This window comes from Macrosteles quadrilineatus, unplaced genomic scaffold (assembly GCF_028750875.1).
Source record: "Macrosteles quadrilineatus isolate MER2022 unplaced genomic scaffold, UCM_ALF_1.0 Scaffold_2__2_contigs__length_208266976, whole genome shotgun sequence".
Lineage (NCBI taxonomy): Eukaryota > Metazoa > Arthropoda > Insecta > Hemiptera > Cicadellidae > Macrosteles > Macrosteles quadrilineatus.
Genome location: NW_026542595.1, coordinates 152642081 through 152652309, shown reverse-complemented (window position 1 = coordinate 152652309; position 10229 = coordinate 152642081). Strand labels below are relative to the sequence as shown.

At 35.7% G+C, this 10229-nt stretch overlaps 2 protein-coding genes across 2 annotated transcripts in view; both read left to right on the top strand.

The window, feature by feature from the left end:
- The first annotated feature begins 101 nt into the window (after window positions 1–101).
- The window catches only part of LOC128985039 (protein croquemort-like), a 37746-nt gene continuing 27618 nt past the window's right edge, over window positions 102–10229 (top strand). Inside the window, exon 1 of the mRNA XM_054404415.1 lies at window positions 102–222. Coding sequence (XP_054260390.1) covers window positions 179–222 — 44 coding nt within the window. The 5' untranslated portion in view covers window positions 102–178. The remainder of the gene's footprint in view (window positions 223–10229) is intronic.
- On the top strand, window positions 2980–9691 carry LOC128986017 (vacuolar protein sorting-associated protein 53 homolog). Its single transcript, XM_054406094.1, has 2 exons — window positions 2980–3354; window positions 7025–9691. Exon 2 carries the CDS (start codon window positions 7035–7037, stop codon window positions 9567–9569), a length of 2535 nt encoding a protein of 844 aa, XP_054262069.1. The 5' UTR covers window positions 2980–3354; window positions 7025–7034; the 3' UTR covers window positions 9570–9691.

Here is a 10229-nt window from a genome sequence, read left to right as displayed (position 1 = left end):
TTTTAATCCACAAGTTAAATTCTAAAAAAGTCAATTTATCATTATGACAAGTCCAATGTGTCAGAAATCAAACATGTGTCTTATCTTTAAAGATAAGATTGAAGGAAGGCTGGCAGTGGGTGATTTATAGGAACTGGGATTATGTTGCATTTTATTTTTACACCGGAAAACTCGAGACATGCCAGAGATAAGTGATGAGCAGCCTCTTACAGAACCTGAAGGGTGAGTACTAAATAATACAGTTGTTATCTAGAAAAACAATACAATTGTTACCTATTGAATTTCTTGATCAGTAGTAACTAGTAAGTGATGTTCAGGGAATCCAATCAGTGTTTTGAAATCAACTTCGATGATTGGAAACGAAGAAAGGTGTTTTATCAAGATAAACTAAGAGAGACCCCTGTTCTTCGACTAGTTGGGGAAATCAAGTTAGTGAGTATGATATATATGCTGTAACTTGTAACCCTCGGCTGTATGGAATTTTAAAATACTCAATTATTTTTCATTTACAAATTCTTTTAAGGGTTGGGCAGGGAAGTGTCCCTTAGGTCAATTAATAATGAGTTTTATTTGCACTTCACTTTTATAATGGCGCTATGAGTTGTGGGGATTTGCCGAAGGATGGGTAGGCTCAAAGGACATTGTTGCTTTGAAATTTTCTATTAATAGTATTGTCCATGAGTACTGTCAGTAGTAGACACGTCTTGGTAGAGTGAGCAACACACTTGCAGCCAAGACATATTTTTCTCAAAATCAGTCCATTGTTGCTGAGCTGCAAACTCGAAATGAGCAGGATGAGGATATGGGTTATTGGGGTGTTTCTAAATGCTAACCATAGGGTAGTTCAGGGTGGCCTCTACACAGTGAAGAAGTGATGGTTTTGTAATGCAATCAGCAGTGAAAGTATAATTTGGGATTTATTTCTTCGAAGAGGACAATAGTTTGTTAGTATAAATTCAGAGCGATATGTAAACATACTCCAACAATTTCTTGAACCACAGTTGCAACAAAATATTTGTAAACAAGTGTGGTCTCAGTATAATGGGTCTGACTTAGGGGAGGTACAAATGAGGCATTTAGTTCAAAATTCCTCCGTGAACAGCGCTGTAGTAGAGAGCACTTTGGCAATAAAGGTTTACTAATCTCAAAAATAGTTCTGTTCATAAAATAAAATTATAAATGCCTCAAATTCAATTTTACTATTTTTTAATTATAAAATTAAACTATAATAACCTAACCGAACTAACCAAACTTGCTGATAAAGAAATAATATAACAACAGTTTAGTAATCGGAAAAATAATTCTGTTTATTAAATAAAACTAGAAATTGCTCAATTAAAATGTTATAATGACTTAGTAATAAAATTAAACTGTAATAACCAAACCAACCAAACTTGCTGATAATAAAAAAATCTTGGGCAAAAAGTTAATGCTACCAGCGGGATTCGAACCCGGGACCTACAGTATATCAGCCCGGCACGCTAATCATTAGACCACCGAGGCCGATGGCTAACGAACGTTTTTTTACGGTAATGGCGTTCCCTCAGCTAATAAGAAGCCCTCAGCTGTCATCGTAGCCTCTTCTATACCTCCCCTGAGTAAATACCCAGTATAATGTGCACATGCAGTTATGAACTCCATGGCTGTTCTAAGAGAAATGTTCTCAGGGCGATTGATTTCCGAGTATGGAGAAATAAAAATATTCCATGGCCTGCAAGCTCACTGGAGTTTAACTATAGGGCTGCCTCAAGAGTGAAAAGCCTTATTCATTTTTTTATTCCTAAACCTTATCAACTCAGGAGATATTTATTGTTTTTAACTCAATATTTTAATCATAATAAGAAATACATGGTGGAAATGTTGAACAATAAAATTTATACTGTGTGTCTCATAAGTCTCCCCCCCCGTTATTTTTTATAGAGATAACATTATAATATTCAAGGAATATGTTTATATGATTAAAAATGAAGTTTTTGGTGTATGTACATTATTGTCATCCCCTCCCCCTCTAAAGTGGTAGTTTGGGGGTAAGTCTAAATTTTCAAATGTAAACCCCTATCAAGTTATACATAATTGCAAAGGTCGCAATAAAAGACAAACTAATACTTACAGTACTATTAATGGAAAATTCCCTTTAAAAAGACAAAAGTCAATCCAAACAATTAAAATCTAAGGCAGTTCAAATTTTATTTTTTTAAACTTTCGAAAATTAATAAAGTTTTATAAAAAAAGCTTTATTACAATTTGGAAAGTGTCGCGGTCGGGAGCTAACATAGCTGTTATCTCGTAGTGAGCGCCTGGCAAATGAGGTCAAGCAGGGTCGCTACCCTTGCCCCGTCATGGGACAGTATTTAACCTGCGATTGGAAACTGACTTGAACAGTTAATTCAATTTTAATCAAGGTACTAATATTCACTTGTTTGGTTTCACAACCATAAATAAGTATCCTTTCTTCATTTATTTACATAAATATTTTATTTGATAAAAAAAAATTAAAAAAAATTAGAAATTGCGCAACTGTTGATAAATTGACGTAGATACCTCTAGTTTACGCCATTCTTTTTCTTTCATTATGATATTTACAATTATGTACAACTTCATTGGGGGTTACATTTGAACACTTCAACTTACCCCTTTTGGTGGGAGAGGGTGAAAATTTACATACACCAAAACATATATACATATAATACATGTATATAATATAAACCTATATCATATAAACATTTCCTCAATATTATAATATATCTATTAATAAAAAAGAAATAACAGTGGGTGTGGAACTTTTGAGAGACACGGTATTTAATTAACTATAATAGTTCTGTATAATGCTAATACAGCTACATGGAATAATATGATGCTGCCCAATACACAGATGAAGAAAAGCTGAGATATAATTTGTTTACATTATCCACACTCCACAGCTCAGCTGTTTGTTGTTGTCAGTGTTGTCACTCACTGTTGTAAGTTTGGTCATTGGTCATTGTGATTGTAGGTATTGCTGTTTTTCATTGTTGTGCCTTTGTGCTTTGTGCTACCTTCACATTACATTACTTTCTTTACTTACAGCTGATACCATTACCTTACCAGTAAAGAACTGTGTTAGGTGTAGGCCTAGGTTATGTAAATGATCACGACGTTGCATCTGTAAGGATTCCCTTCCGATTTTATTTCATCAACTCCTGTATTATTCTGTGGCAGGCATAGGCATAGTGAAAGAAATGTGTAATCTCTCGAGAGAACTAATTCAATAAAGATTTCGCTCAAAAATTTTACTTCGCTTTGCTTCATACATAACCTAATTTACATTGTTTTGCTTGGATTTATTGTGTGTCAAAGAGACTGAAGAAGCATAATGTAAGTAGCCTTATGAGTTTGTCTAAATGTAAAGTTATGCATGGCAATTGATTAAAACTATACAATAATGGGGTACAGTTTGTACTGGGCAATGGATTTTTTCATTATCAGCAAGTTTGGTTAGTTAGGTTAGGTTATGACAGTTTCATTCTACTTATAATAGATATATTTAAAAATATCGATTATTAATTAATATTTTCAATTCCATATAGTTTCAATCGATATTAGCATAGCCGCCCAGTTTTGAAATTGTACCCCAATAATGCATGTGTGTCCATAACTTTTCTTCATTAACTTAGGTAACGGGTACAGGTTCTTAACTGGGCTATGGTAATATCGATTGAAACTATCGAATTGAAAATATTGATTAATAATCGATATTTTTAAACATATTTATTATCAAATTAAACCATCATAACCTAACCTAACCAACCAAACTTGCTGATGGTGAAAAATCGCATGAAGGTTTACTAATCGAATCGATAGTTTCAATCGATATTAGCATAGCTTAGTTAAGAAACTGTACCCTAGGTAACTTAGTAGGCCTATTTATTTAGTAATAGGTGCCTCCAACCGAATTTTTAATTTAGATAACTTATCTTACTTTATAGTTTTTACCTCCTGAATCCAAATATAGCATTATTTTCCTCCACTGATGAATATTTCTCAAGATATCGATGAATATTTCTAAAAATATACAACATTACAATATTTAAGTTAAACAAGGTAGGATGGATGACATAATAGACAAAAAGAATTAAATATAGACTGTCAGCCATGCTGCGGTTACCATAGGTTCTCACTGCTGGAAGTGCCGTGTAGTTACGTAGCGCTAAAGCTGTATCTACATGGCGCTCCCATCAGTGTGCGCCAGAACCTATGGTAATCGTAGCACAGCTGACGGTCTATATTTAATTATTTTGGTCTATGATAATTAACATTTACTTGTGGAATGAACTGTGGGTTAACCCTCTGAGTGCCAACGTCCGGGGAACCGGACGTTTTTAAAACGAGCCAAAAGTGCCGACGTCCGGCCGACCGGACGTTTTTAGAACGAGCCAAAAGTGCCAACGTCCGGCTGACCGGACGTTTCGTAATGATCGAACAGTTGTCATAACAACCGAATGGATACTCGGATTCTTTTAACCCATATATTAACATTGAGTCGAAAGTTACTAGATGCGATACATCGATTTTCGTTGGTCGAAATATCGAAAATTCGATTTTTACGAAATTTTAACCTAAAAATCGCCAGATCGCGCTCGGCATTTTTAGCGCGACCTTCGGGAAAAATCATCGGCATTTTTTTGCGTTACTTTTATTTCTCGCCTGGCACTCTAAGGGTTAACTAAGCCTAATAATTACAGCTCTGGAAGAAACAACTTTTAAGCAATATTAACTCACTCTGATTCTGCCATTGGAAATAGGCCTAATGACGTAATTTTACTTCACTTCAACTAGAAAACAAAACAAAAATACCGTAGGCCTACTCATACTCATAGGTACTCAGTGCTGCGTAGTGCTAGTTTGCTACGCCGTCTCAAGTTAAAGTTAAGTGAAGAGAGTAACATGGCTGATAAGAAGAATAACATTGTTGATTAAACATAATAACACTGTTGACTATATATAGAAACATTTAAAGTGATTCTCTAGTCAATAATGTTTTCTATAGGTAAAAGGTATTTTGTCACATTATAAAGATATAGATGTACTGGTGGACTAATTACATGTATCTTGGTTCTTATTTAGGCATGTCAGGGTGGTAGGTCGTGCTTTATGTGAATTCATGACTGCATTAAGGGTTTTGAAGTTAGGTTACATTAGGAAGGTAAAGTTTAGGTTATCCCCTAATCGAGTTGTTAGTTTATGTCACCTGCAGACTGTTTTGTAAAATTAAATTCCCGAGAAAAACACTTTAAATTACTATTTCAAATATGCTTGCATAAGGCAGTTAATTTTTGTAGGCTAATGAAGAATTTTCCCTTAGTTTGACTTAAGTAGTCCCATATGTCTATTTAGCTTAGAGGATTAGGCTATAGCCTAGGTATAAGAATGCAATTAATCCTTAATAACTGTTACTAGGTCTATATGGAAAAATAATCTAAAAGGCCACGTTAGCCCGTAGTGAAGTCACAACTACAGCCGGTTCATAATAAAAATCAAAAGTTTTTGTATGAAATTCAAAAGTAGTCGGATGAAGCCGACAGGCATCAGCTAGTTAAACATAAAATACCGTTTGTGCCTAGGTGTGTGTTGCTGTCCTAAAAGTAGGTAGGTATAATGTTTTGGTGGCCTAATTAATAGTCTCCAAGGCTTTAACTTCCATTAAGGCCTACTGCACACGAGGGACTTTTTTCGGCCGACTATTTTGTTGTAGTCAAAGCCGGCCCCATAGTGGTAAATCTGAGCGCACACACGGGCCGATCGCAGCAAGACAGTAGGGACATTTTGGGGCTGACCGATTTTCCCGCTGACTGCTCCCGACTCAACTGTCGTGTCGTATTGATAAAGGCATAGAGACAAGTTTGAACGCGCACACTGACGACTAAAAAGTCTGTCAGTCTGACAAAGTTTTGTTGTGTGTTCTACACAGACAGTCAAGTGCGTTATGGCTGTGACAAGTGCAAGTGTTTTGCGAGACGAAAAAGTTGATAAACTTATTGATGGATTGAAGGCACGGCCCCCTCTTTATAAAAAGTCTTTGAAGTTTGATTCAGACATACAACACTCATTCGTGAGTAGGCCTACGTGAAATATTTGTCCCCGAATATTTCCCTTAAAATCCAAGGATAAGAGGTAAAACTGGCCTTTCAAGGTTCTTTGACTATTTATATTGGATACAACCAATATTTTCTTTCACGTTTTCTTACACAAAATATGATCAGTAACGCACATATGACAGCAGTTTCTGTCATATCCATCCTTTTGAGATTCGAAAGACGACTAAACAGTCGTGGCTTGTGCAGTCTTTACGACCTTTCGATTGTCCACCCGACTCCAGCCAGACAGTCGGCCGTCAAAAAGTCTCTCATGTGCGGTAGGCCTAAAATAACCGTTTTCTTCTCCAAAGCCATCTTCGCAAACAGCATACGGTTAAGTAAAAGAGGAAGTTCTAAGACACTTCAGTCACCAGAAAAGTATGAGACCAAATTAGGGTTAAGGTTTTTCTAAAAACTAAGTTTTTCTTTAAAGGCAAACAGTTGTCAGATAGCAAAAATAGTTGCAATACGGCTTGCAGGTAAGCATACCGTTTTCGTATAAACTGACTCATAAAACTGGGGAAATTTGATGAGGGATGTAAATGTGCCGCTTGTATCGTAGCCACCACCACCGCTTACGTGCCGCTCGAAGGTTACCACTCCCCGCTTGCCGCTCGCCGCTCGTATCGTACCCAAGCCCTTAAGCTTGATGTAAATCTGTCGAGCACAGACAAAAGTGGCAATGGGATTGTCTCAAAATACCAGCTATAGTGAACAGTTTGCCATTAAAATAATAATGCTCTTAAACAGCATTTTAGGGAGGGTCGGAAACCACTACCGTACAGAAAGTTCAAGAAGTTTGAAAATACAGGCTTCATTCTTTGTTTAATTGCGTTACATTAGGCCTACCTTCTTTGATATAATTATAAGGTAGATGTAAATTAGTTTATTGCCTAATATAAAATAATCAGTTACAGGAAAATGACTAATTCATCCAAAAATGCCAGTATAGAAGATGAAGAGTTTTCTAATGAATCTAGTACCTTGCTTATCCCTCCTGAGGTTAAGAAAGCCATTGACAAGGTTATCCCAAGTATCGATCCTCTTGATGATCCAGACTTTAACCCTACAGATTATATAAATTCATTATTTCCTTCAGAGCAGTCCCTGTCTAATATAGATGATGTGATAGCAGAGCTTGAATGTAAGTTCCATGGTATCAATAACCAAATAAGTACTGTAGTAGGGCGTCAAACTGACCTAAAAAAGGATGGTAGAAGGGCACTTGTAGATGCTCAACTAGTTATAAAGCAACTGTTTAATCAAACATTAGAGATAAAAACAAAGGCCGAACAATCTGAAGAAACTGTGAAAGAAATCACAAGGGAAATAAAACAACTAGACTGTGCCAAAATAAATCTTACAGCGTCAATAACTACAATAAACCATCTTCATTTTCTCGTTGGAGGAGTGAACACTCTTAAGATGCTGGCTGGCAAACGTCAGTATGGTGAGATTGTGATGCCTTTGCAAGGTGTTGTAGATGTAGTCAAACATTTCTTTAAGTACACTGACATTCCACAAATAAAGACATTGACCGATGATGTGCAAGAAATAAAAAATTATTTAGCTGAACAAATAAAACATGATTTTCACAAAGCGTTCACAGGGATTGGTGCGAGTAAGTTTACCCCAACAAGAAGTCTTGCTGAAGCGTGTTTGGTTATTGATATTTTGGAACCAAAAGTCAAGCAAGAGTTTTTAAAGTGGTTTGTCACAATTCAGTTTGATGAATACTTAGTGTTGTTCTGTGATAGTGAAGAAAATGCTTGGTTGGATAAGATAGACAAAAGATACACATGGTTTAAGAAATACTTAATTCAGTGTGAGGATAAGTTTGGTTCTTTATTTCCTCCACATTGGGAAGTTTTTGAACAGATTACTATCAAGTTTTGCTTAACTACCAGAGCAGAACTGACCAAAATTATGCACAAAAGAGCAAAAGAAATTGACGTTAAATTACTCCTATATGCAATCCAAAGAACTTCCATTTTTGAACATTTACTTTCTGCTAGGTTCACAGAAAAAATACTTCTAGAAAAGAAGGACCGATATATCTGTAGTAAAATAAATATTGAGAAAACATTGAAACAAAAATCAGCCCCCATTCTTGTTGACATAAAAAATCAAGAGGACAACCAACCCATCTCTTTTAGAGAACAAGAAATCTCGGAGTTTCAAAACATCATCGGAGAATGTTTTCTCCCATACCTCTACATCTACATTGATAGTATTGACTTAAATTTATATGATTTGTTTGAGAGATTTGTGACGGAATCAAAGCAAGACTTTAACAATGAGCAGCCAGTGAGAAAAACAATTCAAGGAGTCCTTCCTTCAAGTGGTGATCTTTTTGTCTTCTATAAGAAGTTCCTGGTGCAATGTAACCAGCTAAGTAATGGCCTACCTATGCTTAGTCTCTGTGAAATATTTAAGAAGTATCTAATGGAATATGCTGTTAAGATTCTTCAATCCAATTTACCCGTATTTGGAGGTTTAAATAGTGTCTCAATGTCCTCTAGTGTTAACGGCATTGCAAGAGATTTTCCCTCCGCATCTTCTATCATTCAGAACTTTCTCAAAGAAGGTGAAATATCTAGATTTTCCAAGGCCGATGTTGGTAGGATATGCTGCATCGTAATAACATCTGAGTACTGCCTCGAGATGACTCGCCAATTGGAAGAAAAGGTGAAAGAAAAAATTGACCCATCATTATATGAAAAAATCAACTTTACTCAAGAGCATGACATTTTCCATAGTGTCATTTCTAACTGTACACAGCTTCTTGTTCAAGATTTGGAAATGGCATGTGAACCTGCTTTAAGTGCAATGAGTAAGATTGATTGGATGACTCTAGAAACTGTTGGGGACCAAAGTGCCTATGTGACTAAAATAACTTCGCACCTCAAGACATCCATACCTTTCATAAAAGATAGTCTTTCATCATCAAGAAAATACTTTACTCAGTTTTGTGTTAGATTTGCAAACTCAATAATTTCCAAGTTCATCAAGACCCTGTTCAAGTGCAAGCCGCTGAGTACAGTAGGGGCAGAACAGCTATTGTTGGATACTCACATGCTTAAAACTGTTTTACTTGACATTCCGTCCCTGGGATCTCATGTTGATATGAAAGCACCTGCAAGCTATATTAAAGTCATTTTGACAGGAATGACTAGAGGAGAAATGATTTTGAAGTTGGTGATGGCTCCAATAGAACCTGCCACTGTGTTTGTAGACCAGTTCCTCAAGCTCCTGCCTGATTTTGATATTCAAGAATTTCAGAAAGTCTTGGACATGAAGGGTTTGAAAGGTGGTGAGAAAAATAATTTGTTGTCCATTTTCCGGCTCAAAAATCCCTCAGGCTTAGGAACTAGTCCGAAACAGGATACAAGCAGCAGTGTTTGGAAACTCAACAACTTAATTAAGAAGAATGTCGTCGTCATAAATGGGGAATAAAACGGTTAAGGATACTGTGGCTAAAGAGAGTGGATATTTTTTGTTAATTAATCATCTCTACCATTATCAAAGTAAGATTTTGTAATATACTTGTACATTGTACAGTTATTGTAAACAAAATTCTATATGAATAAACTTAATTTTATAAAATCTCAATTTTAGAAGATATCTTGTGCACTTAATTTTGAAGCCTTAACTTTGCCTGACAGTGTAGATGTAGAAAGAGGAATGGGAGAGGGATTAACTATTTAATCAGGAAATTGAGTTGGTTTGATTATTTTTTTGTTCGAAGTTTTGTTTTATTTTGTATGAATAGTTTTTAAAATTGGAAGAAGTCTCTTCATGTTGGTAGTTAAATGATCAGGTTAGCATCTTGTTAAGATTTTAACATTGTAAAAACTTTATTTTTTCTAATCGGTGCAACAATTCCTTAAGAGGGTCCCACCCACCGGCTGGTTACCATGTAAACATGGTCCTACAAAAAAGAACCTCGTTGCATTATTAAAGTGTTTATTGAGTTGAAATAAACTTTAAAATAATCACAATGATCAAGACTATGCCCTAGATGAGACATTAGCATGTTTAGCCACCATCTTGAACTGACCGAGTAGAACCTTCTTAAATAACATAAATTTACCATCATCAAAAATGAACTTTGAA

Coding starts and splice junctions, on each gene's coding strand:
- LOC128986017 (XM_054406094.1), top strand. CDS start 7,035: ATGACTAATTCATCCAAAAATGCCAGTATAGAAGATGAAGAGTTTTCT.